Raw genomic sequence first — 21,411 nt, 5'->3', positions numbered from 1 at the left:
GCAGTAGTCAGTTAGTTGCGCCTGAAAGTATACTACATTCTAGTTTTCACTGGTTTTTGTTGCTACTTCAGGTTATGAAAAAATCATTTACATTACAAGTAGTGTGACTATATGCACACTCTGTGAGTTATGTAATTTATGTACGAGCGGCTGGTGTCAAAGCCCGAAGTTGTTGTTGTAGTGTTGGTAACAACAAGTTGAAAGTATTGATAGTAATCGATCACAATCTCATAGAAAAGCAATTTTTTTGTAATTAAAGATGTATTTTTGTAGTATAAATATTTATAGTGAAGTAATTATTAATAAATAATAAAAAATGAAACAGGGTTGTCAACTGTCTAAAGCATACATATATTCTTATCAAAAATTTATGCGAGAGTTATTAGATTATTAATTGACTTGTTGACTTCAGGGGAAAATGTTTGGAAAAGTGCTGTAAAATATTTTTTCAGGGTTGCCACACTTTGTTTTATTTTCATGTTATTAACTTATACTTGCTTTAAATTATGAAATATAAGAACTAAAAAATTACAGAGCGTTCTAAAAAAAATTTCTTTAGTAAAACCAATAAAAGGGGTTGTCAACATTAAAAAAAAAGAATAAATACATTTAATTTGTTATTCAAAACCATAATTATGGGCATCTATTACTTATTAAATAAAGACTCGAAGGAAATACTTTGGGAAATGCTCTTAAAATATTTTTCAGGGTTGCCACACTTTTTAATAGACTTTTTTTTATTAAAAACCATATTAAATTGTAGTAATATTTAATTAAAGTTATGTATTATTGCGATAATTTTTGCTAAAAAATCGTACAGGGTTGCCACATAATTTATTTTTAAATTTAATATTGTTGGTGGATATAATTCGGATAAAATATCAAATTTGAATTTAATTTAATTTGAATTAATATAATATAATTTAATTTAATTTTATTTTATTTTAATTTAATTTTACGTAATTTAATTTAATTTAATTTAATTTAATCTCATTTAATTTTACTTTATTTAATTTAATTTCATTTATTTTAATTTAATTTAATTTATTTTAATTTAATTTAATTTTACGTAATTTAATTTAATTTAATCTCATTTAATTTTACTTTATTTAATTAACTTCATTTATTTTAATTTAATTTAATTTAATTTCGTTTAATTTTACTTTATTTAATTTATTTTATTTTATTTTATTTTACTTTATTTAATTTAATTTAATTTAATTTAATTTAATTTATTTTATTTTATTTTATTTTATTTTATTTTATTTTATTTTATTTTATTTTATTTATTTTATTTATTTTATTTTATTTTATTTTAATTAATTTAATTTAATTTAATTTATTTATTTTATTTTATTTATTTTCTTTTCGTTTAATTTATTCATATTCAGTTATATAAAATATTTCATTCATTATCTTCGCCAACATTCATCGTCGCCCCAAAAGTATGCCTTACCGAATATCAGAAATGAATCCGACAATAAATTAAACGCTGCATAATGATTTATAGAGCTTCTTCTACGGAAATAGTTAATTTCTGAGTGCGCGACTTAAATACAAAGCACGCACTTCACTTTCGCGCAAGAACCGAGAAAGGCACACAGCGAAAAGCGAAATTCAAAGATGAAGACTAACTGCAGCTGTTCTGCTATCTTGAATGGCCAGCCACCCTTGCTGCAGCATATTTATTTAACCCTTTCCACGCGAAATCCCCAACTCACTCTTCAACTACTGTCTTACAGCAACTTCAGCTTCTCCACCTTTTACTTCAACATTGGCGGTGGCGCTTGTGAGTGAGCTTTGTATGTGTATTTGTGTGTAAGTAGGTCAAAAGCGCAATTAATTTAAATAATTACCGCTACTCTCCACTTACACAATGACAAGTGCGCTTTATATATACAAGCAAGGAAGTAAGAAATAGTTAAATCTTTTGAGCAGCGCTTTAATTAGTTGTAAGCGTAATTGAATACTTATTTCAAAAGTTTCTCTTTGTCATTTGTGGGTGTTAAAGTATAGTTATGCATAAAAAAATTAATGACTCGCCTTCAAATGAGCTTATAATGCAAGCTTTTTGCCACTTTTACAAAATTTATAGCATAGTTGTAAGCGGTCACCAACATACTATTGAAATTTACAAAATAGCTTTAGGCGCAAAGCATCACACTTGAAATGAAATTTAAATATGCTGCCTATAAAACTTGCATAATAAATGATTTCCTAATAATTGCGACATATTAGCATGCATTTAGGCGCATGCAGCAAAGAGTTGTGCATATGTTAAGATAAGCTTTTTGGCTTTAAGCGTTTTAAATTGTGACAATTAGTGGGAAATTTGATCAATTATGCATGAATAATATTTATATGCTAACATAAAAAGTGGTGTTGCATACTTTTAGGATGCAATAAAGAAAATTCAGCAAACTAAAGCGCTTATAGTGAAAATTTGAAGCATAAAATAGCTGTCAAATGTATATTAATAAAATTTTAATATGGGTAATATAAATTGAAGTATGTATATTGCCACTGAGTGGACTACTATTTAAATAAAATTTATTGTAGCATTTAGCCGATGACTGAAAAATTAATACGGCAAATAAATAATAAAATTAAATGAATAAATGCATTTACAGCCCAGTAAAAAGCCACTCAACAATATGACGACAATAAAAATGCATTTCATAGAAATTTTGTTTAATTCTAAAGCATACTTTTAGGAGAGAATTGTATATTGCGTTCAATCGTGCTGGTAATTCATATAAAAACATCGTTTTTCAGCTTACATTGCGGTAAATAAGTGAATTTTAACAACAGTTATATTATATTAAACGATTTATAGCATTTGAAGTATACATTTAGGCGCTAAAGTATTAATTGTATTATTTCATTTGTTAAGTGCACGCAAAGTGGACTCTTCAATGATTTTATAGTAGCTAGCAGTATAATTTATGTATTTTTTTGAAATTCGGGCCATGAAATTAATGTTGAAAATTTTTTATAAATTTTTTCTATGAAATAATAGTGTGCTTTTAGGCATTAAGTGAATAGAGAATATTTTTTCCAAAGTTTTTAATCATTTTTAGTTATAGTTGTTTTTAGTTATAGTTGATAGAATATACTAGCCGATAATTGAAATCTTATTTACTGTCATACTTTTAGGAGCAATTTTAAATATTTAAGTGTGCTTTTAGGCATTAAATTAATTGAGTATATTTTTAAAGCATTTTTTCGAGCTTTTTGATCTGCTTTGCTAAGTTTGGGCGAAAATATTAGCTTCTAAATAAAACTTTATTTAATAACATACTTTTAGGAGCAATTTAAAATATTTAAAAACGAGTGAAAGCCGTATTTGTGGCTTTTGGCCTAAATTTAATAAATTTTAAATTACGCTGAATAAATATGTGAAGCCGTGTGATATTTCATATAAAAAAATATTTTCTAAAACCTGTACACAAATATATAAGGCATACATTTAGGCGTTAATATTAGTAGAATTTATTTTTTAAGTTTATTACCATTAACTTTATAAAAAATTACATATAAAAATAATAACATCATAAAAATATAGTTCAAACATTTTCGAAGCGCACTTTTAGGCGCTTTAACATTTTTCCGCTTAATTGTGTGCCATTTGGGCGCTAAATATTTAAACAGCTGTATAAAATAATATTTTTACGCTGCATTATTCATCATGCTTCAACGCTTTTAATAACGTAGCGTTATTTTAGGCGCTGAAATATTTAATATTGCTATTGCAATCAACTCATGCAATATTTAAATGCATATATTTACCGAGGTGCAAAATGAAAACAGTCATTCGTTAGTAATTAACAACAACGCCGTGGGTAATGAATGTCAATGGCCAGGCAGCCAGCAAAGTGAAGTGAAATTACTTTTAGGCGCTGCAACCTCGACACATAAACTTTGACAACTATTTGCTTAGCTGCAGTGCAATTACATAGCAGACTACATATGTAGCTTGGCTGTGTGTGTTAGGGAGCGTAGCCAGCGCTGCCATCAAATTAGCACCGCGGGCCAATTTCGTCCTGAAAAAGCAAACAAGCTGTTGTGAATTTACACAGCGCATACAGCCACGCACTCATTTATCATTTATATGACTGTATTGGTGGATTTATGAAACCACATACAGACATACATACGCCATAGTATTTCATAATGCACCCATCGTTGCATTTATAACTCACGCACGCGTCTAACGGCCATTAAGTGCACGCGTGTGCATGCAAACACACACACACACTCAGACGAAGTAATAAATTGTAGCGTTTACGTATGCATGTACAGTATTAACGCACCAACACCTGCCCAGCTAATGCTAATTAAAGGATCGCATAGCATACTTTTAGGTGTTTATGTGCACTTTGCGGTGAACATTGCATATTTAAATTGAAATAACGGTATATTAAGTGGTCTAAATCATTAAAATAACGTTATGCATACGTAAATGTGTGCATTTATACTTTTCTAATCGCCTAAAAGTATGCTATAAATAATTACAAGCACGTTTATTTATGCATTATTTGCAGCGGGTACGCACGCGAATGTTATATATGTAATATACAATTGTATTAGAGGAATATAATTTAAAATTAAAACACTTTTCCAAAGCAAAGAGAGTGCTATGAGAGATTTATCAAAGAGAGACAGCAGTCAAAAGAGTAGTTCATTTAGTTTATTTTGAAGAGCATGCAAGAGACGCGCTGTTTTTGACTCTTAAATTACTATATTAAATGTAAAAATAACCAGTTTAACGTAACATAACGTATCATAACATAACTTAAACTTAACGTAACACAACTTATGATTGCGTAACGTAATATAACATTCTAAATCCACATTTCGCGGAACATAGCTTAAATTAACATAACTTAACTTAACGTAACATAACGTAACTTGACTTAAACTTAGCATAACTCGACTGAAGATAGCGTAAAGAAATATATTAATCGAAAATTACTAAGTAAAATGATTTCGCTGAACGTAACATAAATTTATATAACTTAACTTAATACAACTTAACGTAACATAACTTACACGTAAACTTAGCATAACACAACTTATGATTGCGTTACGTAATATAATATTCGGTAACTACAAAGTGAAATGATTTCGCTGAACGTAGCCTAAATTCATATAACTTAAATTAACATGACACAACTTAACTTAACGTAACATAACATAATAAAATATGAACTAAATATTAAAATTGCATTATTTAATAAAATAATATATACAAAAATTTCAAAGTATAAGTGATTTAACTTAAGTCAACTTATTACAACTTAACTTAGCTTAACGTAACTTAACGCAATAAAGCAAAATATTTAATTTAACTTCACTTCAAAATAAAAGTAATTTCGCTGAACGTAAGTTAAAATAAAATAACCATACATAACACAACTTAACTTAACTTAAGGTAACGTAACATAACAAAATACTTTTATAACTGTTTGTATTTTGAATATACAGAATTTGATTATCAATAATTCTAAATTTAAGAAACTTAACGTAACGTAACATAACTTAACCGCAACTTAACGTAACGTAACATAGCTTCACAAAAATAATTTCTCTCTGCATAGAAACCAAACTGCCCACCACTTTACAAATTATCCGCCCCACACCAGCAATCCATACAACTATTAATGTAAATCGATTCATGCCATTACCATATGCTTGCCTTTCGCATATTTATGTGCTAACATTAATCTCAAATTTCTTGATTATCAACATTTGCTTGGGGTTTCCACACGCCTTCGCATTACTGGTTAACCACAAAAAAACAAGAAAAACAAAAAAAAAAAGAATATCTAAGCAAATAATAAATCGCTAAGAAATCAAATAAATAGAAGAGTAGAGTGTAAAACAAAAAGAAAACAGATTTAACTGTAATTTGTTTATGGCAAAAACAACATTTTTCTTCAGACTCACTGGTGCTGAAAGGCGAAGATAAAAGATGTGACAAGGCGCAAAGCTACAAAGCTGTAGAACTGCAGAGCTGACCAAAGCGCTTAGTTATTTTATTGATGGCCCTTTGTGTGTCAATAACTTGGCTTAAGCGCAAAGAAAATCAAAATAAATGTGCTGTGTGAAAGGGGTGAACTCGACGAAGTGTTAATGGAAGGGGTTACATAGAGTAAAAAATGTTATAGGAGTGAAGTGAAGTAAGTGATGCATTTTAAGAGGCTGAAGGGCTCATCTACTTAGACTTAAAAATAAAGCACTTAGACAAAGGATACTTGGAAATATCTTCGATGAAACTCGAAAAAAATGCTTGTTTGTGAACTTGAAAGACTTCTGGTTTCGCGAAGTTGGCTGTAGTATATAAGAGAGACAGTAATTCAGGCTTTTTATGCCAAACAGCTGGTAACCCTGCCCACAGTAGCGTCTCGCCAAATAAATACACTACATAATGTTGCCACATTAACATTGTTCTGTGCGTTACTAATGCAAATGACACTTAACATTACATTGTTACTAAAAGTTTAACCTACCTTAAGGCGTACAACACATTAAATTAACTGCAAACGCATGTAGCTGTATAAAAATAATAGCATATGTTGAACTTAATGCTACAAATCTATTGGTAATTAAGGACAAAATGCTAACGACGGCGAAAGCGTAGGCGAAATACGCCTTCCAACCATATACTCGTAGTATTGGCTGCCATAAAACAAATACAAACCTACAACATATACGCACATATGAAGATATACGCATAGTAAATATTTATACGCAATTAAGTGGTTACTTTGCAAATTACGACAAAATTTGGCACACGCACACGAGGATACGAGATGTATAATTTAGTGACACAGTGATGGTACTTAGGCGCAAAAATGAAGTGAAGAAAAGAGAAGTATAATAAAAAGAGTCGCAGAAGCTGTATTCTGCGTGGGAGAATGATAAACGAAACTTGCAACAAAAGTAACATAAATAAAAAATTAAAAAAATTTGAAAAATTATATAAAACGCCTAAAAGTATGCTTCAAATTAATTTGTTTCGTCTTTAATATATTTACACGAGTTCAATGATTTAAATCTACGCATTTCAATACGAAAAAAAATTAAACAAAAATACAATCAGCAAATTAGTCAGTTATAATCAAGTTAGCCTAAAAGTATGCTTCATAAATAAATTATTTATTTAATTTACACAAAATTTATTTTAATACATGGGTTTTTCATAATATGTATTATGTTTAATTACAAAAACTGTCATTTATAGTTCTACTGCCCAAAAGTATGCTTCAAAAATAGTTTTCCTTTAATTCCCTCGCAATTTGCCACTCATTTCGCGTATTTACGCACACTTACGTAAGCCGCTACTTTAATATAATTTTCTGCTGCAATGCAACAGCTTGTTGTTGTTGTTGCATGTGGCACATAAGCCCGCATTACTGTCACTTTTACACACACACACACATTTGCATATGCACATAAGTTATGGCGCAAAATTAATAACAACACGAAGAAGCGCTATTGCTGCTGCATCGGCACTGATGGGGCAACCAAATGCGTCATGTTGGCAGCGTAAAGCAACCGAAACTGTAACTGCAACAGTAAATCCCCCCGTGTTTCACGCTGTCAGCTTTTGTGGCGTCGTTGTAAAAGTCATTACTCTTTTTTCTTCTTCTTTTGCTTCTTCTGCTTTGCGTAAATACACATTTAGTTGCGCTGCTGCAGTTTTTGTGATTGTTGTAAAAATAAATTACAAAAAAATATACTTTTTTCTTTGTGAGTAAACAAATTTATTCTTGTAGACGGTCAGTAGTGGAATGTTGTTTAAGCAGCTAAGGAGCTGATGTGCTTTGAGTGAAATAGTTTAATGGGAGCATACTTAAAATTATACTCGCGAGTGAAAATTTCGAAGTTCGAAAATTTTGAACAACTATATTTTGTTTATAACGAAAGAAAGAAAGTTGTGTGAAAATTCCTAATTTCGAAAAATTCGAAATTCGAAGTTCGAAAAATTCAAATTTCTTTTATAATTTTTTTTTTTATTTTGTAATGAATATTTCTATGTACGAAAAATTTAAACAATTATTTTTAATTTTCGTTTTCTTCATAAGTGAAAATTTCTCAGTTCGAAAAATTTAAATTATACTTTCTTTATGTTTTTCTCTCGCAAAAAATATTTTCAGGTCGAGTAATTTCCTCTTCTTTATATTTTATTTCCTCTACACTTAATTTCATCAAATTTCATTGAATTCAACTTTTTCATATAGATTCCAAGTATAGAACTCACTCACACATACATGTTGTACCTTTGTCACCTTACAAAATTCGTACAATATAAATGCTTGACAGCAAGTTGACAGTTATACCCACATATTTAAACAGGTGCTTGTGTGTTTAAATTTCATTGTGACAGATTTTTCCTTCGGAGAAACGGCAGTCAACCACAACATTACAAACACATACACACAGATGTATGTATCATAAACTTGCGGTAAATAAAGGAATGCATGAATGCGCGTACGCACCTGCTCTTAACAGCATTCCACACATACACATGTATGTATACGTTTTATATAGACGCCAATGTATTCATTACAAACCACTTTGACATCCATTACCGCATCATTACTTGCGTAATTGCATTTACTCGCTGCAAATATAAATAAATGTGTGTACAAGCTGTTCCAAATCCCGCGTGTGCGTCTACAGACACAGTTACTCACACATTTGTATGGAGTTTTCTAATGAAATTGTTGTTGAAAATCGTCAGATTGATTTATTGTCAGTGCTACTGCATTTTATTGATGTGTGAATTCAATTTAAAATATATTTTTCACACAAGTTGCGACAGTGGTGGGTGTTGGCATTCTTTGTAGGAGGGGTGTGATAATTTTTTTGTTAAAAAGTTGAAATATTTTGTAGAAAAAACTAAAAAAAATTTTACTATAATAATAAAAAAATATTTAAAAAATTAATACTTTGATACTGGTGGCAACTCTATCTAAAATACTTAATCATAATTAAATGATGATTTTTTAGAAATAAAAAAAAACAACAAAATATTGTCTAGATGATTTCGTAAATTTTTTAAATATTTTATAAAAAAAAGTGTGGCAACACTATTTTTAGAAAGTGGCGCAAAATACGTAATTTGTGTATATTTATTAATTTAAGCAAGTTTTGTAGATTTGACATATAAAAATTTATTTTGCCTAATTTATAAATAGCTGGCAACTCTGTTAATATACTAATTATCGTCAAATTCATTTTTTTTTGCTGTTTACAGTATACAATTAGCTTCTGTTTTAAACCATATAAAATGTATAACTTTTTACATGCTAGGGAATTTCAAACTAGTTGGCAACCCTGCTTAGTGTTTTTTTGGTATTCGAAATGATTAAGATTTTCGGTATTTACTATAGGCATTTAATATTATAAGTTTTATAATTTTTTTATTTTACACATTTTATAATAGCTCACTATGTTTTTTAATAATATGGCAACCCTGATGAATATAATTTTTTTATTTAGTTTTTTTAATTTCTTTTTTAATTTGTTTAAATACAAAAACGACTTTAAATTACATTTATTTTTAATTAATCATAAATCATTTTTAATTTAAGTAATGACTTTTTAAGATTTTAACTGCTCACTATGGCTTTGTAAAAAATAATGGCAACCCTAATGAATATATATTTTTTAACTAAACAAATAAAAACGTTTTAAAATTATATTTATTTTTAATTAAACTAAAATTCTTTCAGGTTTTAATTAAATTAATTTCTTCAAACACAGGTGGCAACTCCAAATTTTGTTGCTTTCTTTGATTCTTTTCTTTGGTATATGAATTTTTCGTATTTAATTTTCAAATTTCATTTATACTACAATTTTTGTAACAGTTCACTATGATTTTGTAAAAAGCAATGTGGCAACCCTAATGAATATATCTTTTAACAAAACTTAAAAAAAACATTCGTAAATAACATTTATTTTTAATTAATCTAAAATCTTTCAGAATTTTAATAAAATAATTTCTGAAAAAACAGGTGGCAACTCTGATTTTATATTTTATTATTAAAATTTCAAAATATGTTCTCTCAGTTTTGATTAATAATTTTTAATTTATATATTAAAATTGAAAATTTCTATTAAAAAATGGTTTCTTTCTCTTTTCAGGGGTCCATTTACCCCTCTTTGTAGTTGCCACTAGTTACACAGTGTTGCTTCAATAAGCATGAGTTGTGCACTATTTTATCTTCACAGCATTCTCAACAACATTTTCGAAAACAACAACAACAACTTACTATTGATACTGCCACACAACAACAAACATAGTGTAGACCACTGTTTGCAACAACAACAACAACAACAATAACAGTAGCGGCAACATTGTCATCAACAGAGCAATTGTCACTTTAATGCCACGACCTTCACATATGTTCACATACATGAAGTTATATTAGTACATATGTTGTGTGTGTGTGTCAAGTTGTAATGTAATTGTATTTGCGCTGTCGTCAAGCGTTGCCACCCGCTCAACATTTTATGGCCAAACAACTTTTTTACACTGCTGGCATGCTGTCATTGTTGTTTGCGCTGCTAGCTGCCTCTCTAGTGGGCGTGTGTATAAGGATGTATGGGTGTGTGAAATTCACTTAACTTGATCGAATTTTTATTTTACACTGTTGGCCACAGTTCTCCTTTATTCTTTTTTTGCACTACTTCCTGCTCTTCCTCCCTCGACACTGCCGCCATCTGCGGTTGAGTTCGTCACCCGTGTATTTAAATATCAGCTAACAGCTGTGCTCCATACTCTACACTTTTAAACTTTCATATATCATATATGGTTGTTGTTGTTGTTTATCGCTTTATTGTTCAGTGTTAATGTATTTATTTTGCATTTCACTAAATTAAACACAATTTACACCTAACAAACGGGAAACGGCCAGCAGACACAATAATGGACCATGGACCAGTGAATGCATTGTGTGTGTGCGGTTTGGCATAGAAAATACCGTTATAGTCGCTGTTGTATGTCAGATGAGAGTGAAAAAAATATGCAAAAATAAATTTCATTAGCATTAAATAATGAACTAGTTACTAAAATAGTCTGGAAGGAGGTAAAACCGAACTAGTTCAAATTGGACCAGTCCAATTTTGTGTAACATTGCTAAAAAGTACAAAAATAATAATAAACTACTTACTAAACTAGTCTGGAAGGAAGTAAAACCTAACTAGTTCAAATTGGACCAATCCAATTTTGTGTAAAATTGCTAGAAAGTATGTTGTATACTTATTTTCAGACTCAATTAAATTTCATTGTAACTAGTGACTAACTAGTTCCAAAATGGTCCTTTAAGGTAATATTAATTCAGAAATTATGACCAATCTTCGATAATCTTTTTGTGTACTTAATTTCTAATTTTAGACATGTTTCCACACTAAAAGAGTTCAAATGTAACGATAGACGTCAATTTTTATTTAAAAGCTTCGAAAGCTTTACAGCTAGTACTCTAACAACTAGTTAATAACTAGTCAAAAATGTATGGAAATGTGACTACTACTATTTCTCTCTGAAAGAAATCATATTTTGTGATTTTTTCCCTTTCAAATAACAAAGTCTGCGTTTTGAAGTACTCTGAGGTCGGAAAAATCTATCTATCGAGACACTTCAATTATATCATTAGAACAAAGAGAAAGACTTTATAACATTTTTGGGAGATTTATTGGACCTAATATGTTTACAAACGAATTAAAAATCTATCTAAAGCCTCTATTGGCATTAAAGACTTGGCAACGCTAAATAAAACGGCTGACTTTAAAGAAAATATGCAAATTTCAGAGTGTTTTGTTAAGATCCCTTATTAACCCATATTCTGAAGGCGATCTATGTTTTGAAAAATTGAATATTTGTTAGAAGATAACTTCTTTCAACAAGCTTAAGAAGAGATCTTGAGAGATCTGACAAAATAAAGTCTGAATTCGACGAGAAAATTATTGAAAATGATCATCAGATACCAATCATATCATACCTTAAAACAATCGAATGAGAACTATCTCAAACTAACTCAACAACTTCCGAACTCACTAAAAGCAAAAAATTCTGAATCTCTGAAATCCTTCTGCATACACTCAATACCATTCTGTCTCACTCTCTCTTCCACTCTCTCCTGGTGCGTTTCTATGAAATGTCACTAAAATCTCTTATCTGAAAATTTCTAATTAAATACAACAATGCCTGTATGAATAGTCATATGCGGTGCGGTGCTAGGTGAATGCTTTCCAACTTTGCGCCTTGCCATTTAGTGCGGAGTCAATGTGTCACAATGTGATTTTCAATTTATGTTTACATTGTTTTGTAAATTGAAATGTCCATTGGTTTTAAGCGTTTGACATGATTGTGTTGAGATTTAGGTAAACGATTTATGGTTTTCAATAAAACAAATCAATAAATAGGTAACTGTTGGGGATGGGCTTTTTGATTGTGTGTGGCTCTAAACATTTGTGGATGTCTTTTGCAATTTATTTCGATAAATAAATGGGATATTAAGCTTTTGTTCGAGAGTTTAGATTGGGATTTTGTTAATAAAGTAGTTGGACATATTTGGGATTCCGAAAATTATATGATCCCATAGATTGAGATGGATCTTAAGGAGAGCTTTTCTAAATATCTAATGAAATTCTTAAGGATATACTCTCGATGGAAGTTAATAGGTCACTGGGATTCTGTAAATGATACTGTAAAGTGATACAATCCATAGACCAAATTATATTTTGATTTCGCATCTTCTATATACGGAATGAAAGCTTTAAGGAAAACGTGTTTTAAATAAAAGTGCGTGAGATTGAGAATAATGTTTAGCCGGAGCTTAAAGCTTTTTTCTAAGTAAGGAAATTTATATCTAGAGGGCCTACTGGAAGAAGTGAGTTCTCGAAAGTCGAAAAAAATATTATTTGTGGACCACAAGTGCTTCTTGTTTCTCAACTCGACCAAACAAAAGTAAATGCGCCTAAAGGTAGGCAAATATTTTACCAAAAAAGACAGTAAAAGCGCCACACAATAGTAAAGGGAAATCATAAATGCATAACAACTGAATATGAGTATGTTGTCAGCTGCAATTCTTTTTCAGCGCACCAAAAAACGAATGCACTTTGTGCGCATATTTTGACAATGAAATCAACGAAAATACGCGAAATCCAACAACCGAAGACAAAAGCACTACCATTTGTAAACATTTCATAGTCGCATATTTTCAATAACCATTTTTATTTCAACAATGAAAAGTGGACGCAAAAGCAGATGCTCGCATAACTGTTGATTCGTCGGAATAAAATGCCGTTAATGAGAGCTTTTTGAGCGGCGCAGTGGTATTGTCATATTTGAGTATAAGTGTTTGATTGCAAAGTGGAAGGTAGTGAAGTGCTTTACAGAATTTTTCGCAAACAAAAATTAAAAAGCGTTTTTTTACAGTTTGAAATCCACTGGTTAAAAAAAGCTCTCATGAGCAACTTTAAAAAGCTTTGAAGATTTTTTTAAGTCTAGTTATTTCAATATTTGGATAGATGACGCTGCTGTTAGATTGGGAATTTTTATAAATTTTCAAATAAAAGGTGTTTTTAAGAGGACTCTCAACTTTTTTCCAAAACAAATACGAAAATATGTCGGTTGGAATGGATAATATTATTTATAGAGTTTTCTTATTACTGAGTTTTCTATTCTCTTATACCCACTCTTAAAAAAAACTTGGCAGTTCAAAGTCCACTGAATGAAAAAAAGCTCTCATGACCAATTTTACTTTGAAGCTTTGAAGTATTTTTCGAAAAATTAGTTCTTTCAATATTTGGATAGATATTGCTGATGTTAATTAAAAATATTTCTGAATAAAATTAAATAAATTAAATTAATAAATGGTGTTTTTATATGATGTATAAACTTTTTTTAAATAAAACACTGAACTAATATGAATTGGGCGATATTTTAAACACAGTTTCTAAGTAACCCAAAAAAATCAATTCCTCTAAAAGAATACGCTTTATTAAAATTAATATTCTTATTTAAAAGCTTTATTTCATCTATTTTATGATCAAAAAAATTACATTTTAATTTAATTTCCTCACACACTTAAAGCTCACTAATTTAATTGAAAAATATCTACCAATAAATTGTATACTCAATAGCGTAATTAGGTAAAAGTGAAAACACTTTCCGCCAATTAATTTGGCGCATGTAGAATCTTAACATTCCAACGCAAAATCATTTCACACAATATTCATGACCACTTGTTCATTGCTGCGTGCAATTACATACATACATATGTCTGTGTGTGTGTGTGTAAGCACTTGATTTGTGCTGCTTAAGAATTTGTTTACAATTTGGTGTAAACAAAATAAGAGATTTGAAAATTTTCCAATTGCATTTTGCGCTGACAGCACTTAGTACATGTCGAACTAACGTAAATAATATGTTCGAGTATATGGAAAATCCATAGATCGCAGATATGCGAGGGTAATATTTGGGAAATATGTGGGAGTACAAACATGTATACATGTGAACATTTGTAGTGAAAAGTATTAAAAATAGCAAAAATTTATTTTCGAAATTTTAATTCTATTTACAAAATTGTTTATTCAAATTTTTTTTTTCAATATTTGTAAGAATAATTTTTAGAGACAGAAAACTATAAAATGTGCGTACTGCACAAAATTTCTACTTCAATGAAAATGAAATTTAGTACATAAATTGGTTGCAAAATTTTGAAAATGCATAAAAAAAAATCCAAATTTAAAAATAAAATTAAATAAAAATTATTTTGTTTTAGAATTTTAGAAAATATTTTTTTATTATTTTTTCGAATACTAAGATAATATCTGATCGAAATTATAAAAAAAAGAAATTTTCTTTTAAATTTTATTTTTTAAACAAATTTGGTTTCTTTAATTTATAAAAAAAATTGTTTTCTAAAAACATTTACCCAAAATTTATATATTTAAACGTTACAAAAAAATGTAATAGAAAATCTAAAATTTTGTATTCAAAAATATTTAATTTAAAATTTGATAGTAAATATATTGTATATATCAATAAATCAATATCAAAATTAAAAAAAAAAAAAAATATTTTGTTTTTTTGAAAATACAAATTTTTTTAAATTTTATTACAAAAAAAAGAAATATCTGATAAAAATTTGTATCACAATATTAGAAACAAAAAATTAAAAAAAGTCTCATTACATTTTAAAAATTCATATTTTCAAAAACATAAAAAATATTGTTATTAAAATTTTTAAGAATTTTTATATAAGTATGTCTTTGAATTTCTTGATAAGATTTATCAATATTTTAAAGCATTTTAAGTAAAAATTTCAATACTATCACAAAAAAAATGTAGAAAACGTCGCAGCAATATTAAAATTAAATTAAAATAATAATTTTTGTCTTATTTTATTAAAATTTGAAAATCAATGTTCTTTAGACATTTTGTTTAAAAATTAAAAATTTTAAAATTTTAAAATTTTTTTCGATACAAATGAAAAAGAAATTAAAAAGAATTTCAAAAATAAAATTAACGAAATCGCAATACAAATATTAGAAATGCTTAATACAATTTTAAAAATTAATACTTTTCGAAAACAAAATTTTAAAACTTTTATTTACTTTTTTTATTTATTTTTCTAGAAAATTACTTTTGATTTAAATTAAAAAAAAAAAAATAATATCATTTTTGAACTTTTTTTGTGTTTCTGAAAAAATCTGATCAAAATTTTAAAGAATTTCTAGATAATATCTTATAAAATTTACTGAAAAAATCTAGAAAAAGTTTCAACAAATTCATTAATTTTTTAAATTTTCTAACAATTTAAATCTTTAAAAAATTTTTAATATATATTTTTTTGAATTGAGAATAAATTTTTGTCTCTTCTATTTAAAAATCATTTTTCTTGAATAAATTTTTACAAAAGTTGAAATATTGCAATAATAAATAATTTTTGTTAAAGTAAATGTATATTTTTTTCTGTAATTTCTGTTTTAAAATACTTTGAAAATAAATATACAATCGAATGCTGTTTACTGCGGTTACGTATACGCACTGTACACCTTCAGCACATTTAATAAACAAACTAAGAGCGCAACACATAGAAATTTACGCTATTCCATACATTTAAAGAGACAGCAAACACAGAGAGTGCTGCACTAAAGTTGACTGGAAAGTAGAAGAAAGTGCCACGGTTATAAAAACCAAAACAGCAGCGCGCCACATGAGCAGTTGAACGGCGGCAGCAGCGGTGGCAACACCAACGAGAACTCCGAGAAAAAGTCGTAGGAAAAGTGCGTAAAGCACATATACATATAACGGTATGTGTGTGAGCATAAGCGCACGTTTAACGATTTATTGTTGTTGTAAATATCATTACGCGCGGCAAATGTTTTTGAATTTTCTGGAGCGAATTTTTAAAGTGCTTACGAATTTTGCTTGAATGATTTGCCAAGCTATAAGCGGACACTTGTGTGATTTTATGTGTGTAGAAAAATATATTTTTAAGTGCTAATAAAAATTGGAAAATGCTATTGGCGAAATTGCGATGAAAGGAAAAAGAAAAAAAAAATTGAATACAAATATTTAAAAAAAATATAAAATAATATTTAAAAAAATATATTAAATATTAAAAAAAAAAAATTAAAAAAGTTGAATAGAAAGTGCTGATTGGCAGCTTACGACATGCATATGGTTGAAATCACAAAACCAACAACAACAATAACAGCAATAAACACCAGCATCCAGCCAAAAGTATAGCAAATAATGAAAATAATAAAAATAAAAATTTATACGTTCGAGATATTGGCGAATTTGTCGTAAAAATAAATTGCGGTTGAACGCTTGAATGAATTTGCTTTGAATTCGATTCATTCCTGCTCCAAACTGTCCAACGCCAGCCAAGTGTTCAGCACAATGGCTGGTGAATGGCTGAATGCGGCGCGACGGACGGGGTGTAAATCCTTCACAACTATTTGTGTGCATACACAACAAAATAAACATATAACAACAATAACAAAATAAAAATACAAAATATTTCGCTAGCACTTAGCGTTAGCTGGTTGTTATGAATCTATGTGTGTGTGTGTGTGTTTTGTGGCTGGCCAAACATATGGAAGTGTATTCACCGCTGCCAAAGTGGCGAAACCAATGGAAATATAGTACTACAGATGTGATACATATGCATATGTATGTGTGCACATTATGCTTAATGAATTGTTTGAAAATTATTAATTAGCGCAGTGCGATGGAAAAATGGCACGCCATTAAATTGGACAACAGCAATAAAAAAAATGTGTGATAAAAATAGATGAATTTTGAAATAGCAATGATTTAAAATGTGTGGTAGTAAAGCGGCGAGATTAAAAATTTGAAAAAAATAAAATGAAATGAAATTGATGTAATAAAAAATTATAAAAAAAATTATAAAAGGCTGATGAATGAAATTTTGGATTAAAAACTGATAAAAATGTGTAAAATAAATTATAAAAAAATATAAAACTCATAGATTGATTTCGAAATTTAATTAAGTAAAAAATTATTAAAAAATTGTAGTGCCAAAATTTACTATAAAAAATGATTAAAAAGTAAATTAAAATTAAGAAAAACTACTATCTTAATTTTTTTCTTCATTTCATGAATTTGTTACACATAAATAAACTATTTTTTTGTAGAAATGAACGAAATTTTTAAAAGCAATTTTTTTTATTTTCATGAAAATGTATAAAAAACAGTTAAGTTACATAAAAAAACAAAAAAAATATTTTTAAAAACAAAAATTTTCTTGAAAATTTTAATACCAAAAATATTTGAAATACTTAAATGAATATAAATAAATTTCGAGCTGGTCGGTAATCTTTTTAAATTTCAAAAATTTAAATAATAATTTTCACTTTTCTTTGAAATATTGATTTTCATAACATTACAATAGAATTTTATTTAAAAATCGAAATAAATCCGCAACTAAAAATTGTTCATATAATTTTTGAGATTTTCGAAATTTTTTTGATATTAAGATATCAACAGACAATTTTTTTTATATAAAACGTGATCCAAATCCCTAACAATATTTTTAAGAATTATAAATTAAAGCAAACATATTTAATACAAATAAATTGTTTACGATAACAATGTTTTCGAAACTATAAAAGAAGAATTATATATGTATATATTTGGGCTAAAAATGTGTAAATAAAAATTTGCATTTAATGCATAATTAATCAGATTAATCAGAGAAAAGTACAAAAAATTTAACACAATTTTTGGAAAGTTATATTCAAAATTACAACTTTTGGAAAATTTTCAAAAAGTTTTGTGATTATAAAAAAATATATATATTGAATTGAATGCGAAAACCCTGGAAAAAAGAATATACAGGAATAAAAATTTTAAATTTATTAAAAACTATCAATTTTTTAAAATATGAAAAAAAAGAATTAATGCAAGTTTTTGAGAATCTGATTCCGCTCGTTTATGTATTCAAAGCTTCACTAAGATTTTATTTTAATAACTATATTTGTGGCAGTGGATCCTCACCCTTTTTATTTGGATATAGAGGTTTAGTAAGAAGAGATATCTATTATTTTTACATTAAATCAAAGGGTTTATATAGGCATAGTTAGAATGATCCAACTTAAGTGAAATGTGTAGTATTTTGTTCGATAACTTCTTACTCTCGCCCATATTGACAAAAAACTGGAGTACTTGATTTTCACAAGATTCTCGTTACCCCAATTTTTCACCAACAAAAAAATTCGTTGTTTAAGAACCTCCCGCGAAGTTTACATAACTTCTGGCAGGACGATTTCGATGCGTGTGGCCTGGCGATGTTCTGATTTAAAATATTATTTTTACATTGGCTGAAGCGGATCCCATCTGGGCGATAGCTTTCTCCAGATTTAGATACGAAATTGTATCTTTCTAACGCCATATATCACTATAACGCGAGGCACAGATCGCTAAACCAAATTATTGAAAGAATAATGAATTTATTTTTACTAGACCTTTTATACCATTCTATACATATATCTTGGCTATTTATATATCTATTATACACCTACGGTTTAACTAAGACCTTATTTGAAATATATGAAGATTTCTTTATTGTGATTTTTTGGAGGCATCACTTTCACTCAGAAAGCCGTAGAAATAAGAGACTAAGACAAAAGAGACAAAGAATAATACGCAGAAACTTGCTTTATTTCTCTTTAAAAACAATAAAATTCTATATTTTTCATTCAAATTAGCTTTCAGCTGAAAAATTCATCAAAAAGTAGTTAGTGCGCGCTCAAATTATAAGTCAGAATTACAGAAGAAATCGCACATCAAAGTGAAGAAAATATGATGATGAAAACAAAATGAATTCGAAGAAACACTAATGTCTACAAAGAAGACCACAAACTAAAACAAAAAAAATGCACGCCAAACTATAACAAAAGTGAAACCAAATAATCGCACAAGTCCAGTGCTCCCTTAGACAAAAAAAAAAAAAAAAAACCAACCCCTTCGCACCCCTCACCAACCTCCACAGGTCACCGTCTCCCAGGTCGGCGATGCTTTTGGAGTTTCTCAAATATGCCACAAGACTGCTGAAGAACAATATGACAACAATTATACTCGCTACAACAACAGCTAGCGCCACCACAACAACGACACCTACCTTGAATATATCAACAAATCTCAGCACAGCAACAACAACAACCATTTCTAATATCGCCAACAACATCTCCGCTGCCTTCGCCACCAGCGCACTCTCTCCAACACATAACGGTATGTTACCCGAACAACCCGCCACAACGCAACCCACACTGGAGACCTTCAACTCTACACTGAAAACGCTCTTCAATAAAACACTCGCTAATGTGGCGCAGACGAATTTAAGCGACTACACCACACCGCACACACTGCTCTCGCCTCTTTCGAATGGCCCCGGTGTTGATGGCGATCCGTTGGCCGGTGGCGGTGGCGCAGCGACGGTAATGTCCGCTTTGCCTACGTTGCCGGTATCGCGATACGCCATGGAGGCGACTACGTCATTGCCCGCCGCACAAACGGTGGCCACAATCATGGCGGCGGCGGGGAGTAAAAATCGTGCCACAATAATTGTCTATCCCACAGGTGGGTATGTAGTGTGTTAAGGATGGAAAACTATTGGTTCAATAATAATTGTGAGGACGTAGTATATTTACCTGTTGAATCTTGCGATGTGTCGTCGGTCAAGTATTTAAAAGTGAGGTTAGGTTAGTTAATGTACACTTCTAGTGTACCTTTTATGGCATTAAGTTCCTCGACTAGGTCTCCATCTTATCTAAGAACAGAGCTCGAACAAGTTCGTTCCCTCGGCAGTCGGTTCTACGAAACTAGTACAGACCAGGTCTCGATTCCTTAGATTTGGGAATTGGGGAATGTTTCATGCCAATACATCGACAACAAGTCTATCCTAATTATTGCTGTAAACGGTCTTTCGTTCTATAAACTATCTTTCCTTTTGGTTAAGTACCTTATTGAAGATAAAGACTGCAATTCTTGGAGGCTATAGGCTTTGGGTTTACAGGTTTCCTTAAAGATCAGGGCTATCCGAAGGCTTTGCGAAATTTTCATGTGAAGTTTCCTCAGGAAATCTAGGCTTGGCAATATTTGGTTCAAATATCGAACTCTTGGATGCCTAACATTCCAACTCGACTGATCTTTCTTCAATACAGGTGCAATGAAACGTTATGTTTAAAAGCTCTTTCTAGGTTTGAAAATCGAGGAACTTTACTGAGATAAGGAGGCATGCAACCCGATAATAACTAGCTTCCGATCTAAGTCCTGATTTGGATCCAAGTTTACTAGCGACGTTTGCGATGGAAAATTGAACCCTTCGATGGTTGAACTAAAATTTTTTTTACTGACCTCCCCAATAATAATAACAGAAGGAGAAAAAACTCTGCTCCTAATCTTCTGTTTTAACCATATTCTGCCTAGACCTTCGATCATGTGTCTATGTTTCTTATCTGTTAAACAATGAGTGACTGTAGTATATAGAGGAACTAAGAGTCTACCGAGATCTCAGGTGTTGGGTCGCTCTATATACTCAAGTCTTTTGAAAACTGTGTTTTCTTTCATATAACACAGACTTGAGAATATTGAGCGACTCAACGAATATGGAGATCTCAAGAGTTATCAGACCTCTTCACTTAGAGCAAACTGAGCAATTTTTCATCGACCTCCTTCCTAGACCTTTGAAGAAGGTATCTTATCCCTAAAAAATAAAGTCCGTGGCCACTAAAAATTGTTTATCGATGTATATTTCACTCTAACCATTCACTTCAGCTACTTAACAATTTGGAACCTCTTATAAGATTCATAAGTTGATAATAGGGTATGGGTAGGGTTCTGAATCTGTATTAATTTCTAAC

The 21,411-nt window shown here is 29.6% G+C and overlaps 1 protein-coding gene across 2 annotated transcripts in view; it reads left to right on the top strand.

The window, feature by feature from the left end:
* The first annotated feature begins 16,237 nt into the window (after nucleotides 1-16,237).
* Nucleotides 16,238-21,411, top strand: part of LOC105208556 (mucin-5AC) — a 30,466-nt gene continuing 25,292 nt past the window's right edge. For both annotated transcript variants that reach the window (XM_054231020.1, XM_011178466.3), the window contains exons 1-2: nucleotides 16,238-16,332; nucleotides 19,258-20,128. In XM_054231020.1, coding sequence (XP_054086995.1) covers nucleotides 19,564-20,128 — 565 coding nt within the window. In that variant the 5' untranslated portion in view covers nucleotides 16,238-16,332; nucleotides 19,258-19,563. The remainder of the gene's footprint in view (nucleotides 16,333-19,257; nucleotides 20,129-21,411) is intronic.

The sequence above is a fragment of the Zeugodacus cucurbitae genome, chromosome 5 (assembly GCF_028554725.1).
Source record: "Zeugodacus cucurbitae isolate PBARC_wt_2022May chromosome 5, idZeuCucr1.2, whole genome shotgun sequence".
Classification (NCBI taxonomy): domain Eukaryota; kingdom Metazoa; phylum Arthropoda; class Insecta; order Diptera; family Tephritidae; genus Zeugodacus; species Zeugodacus cucurbitae.
Note: the sequence above shows the minus strand (reverse complement) of the source record. Positions and strands in the feature narration are given on the sequence as shown.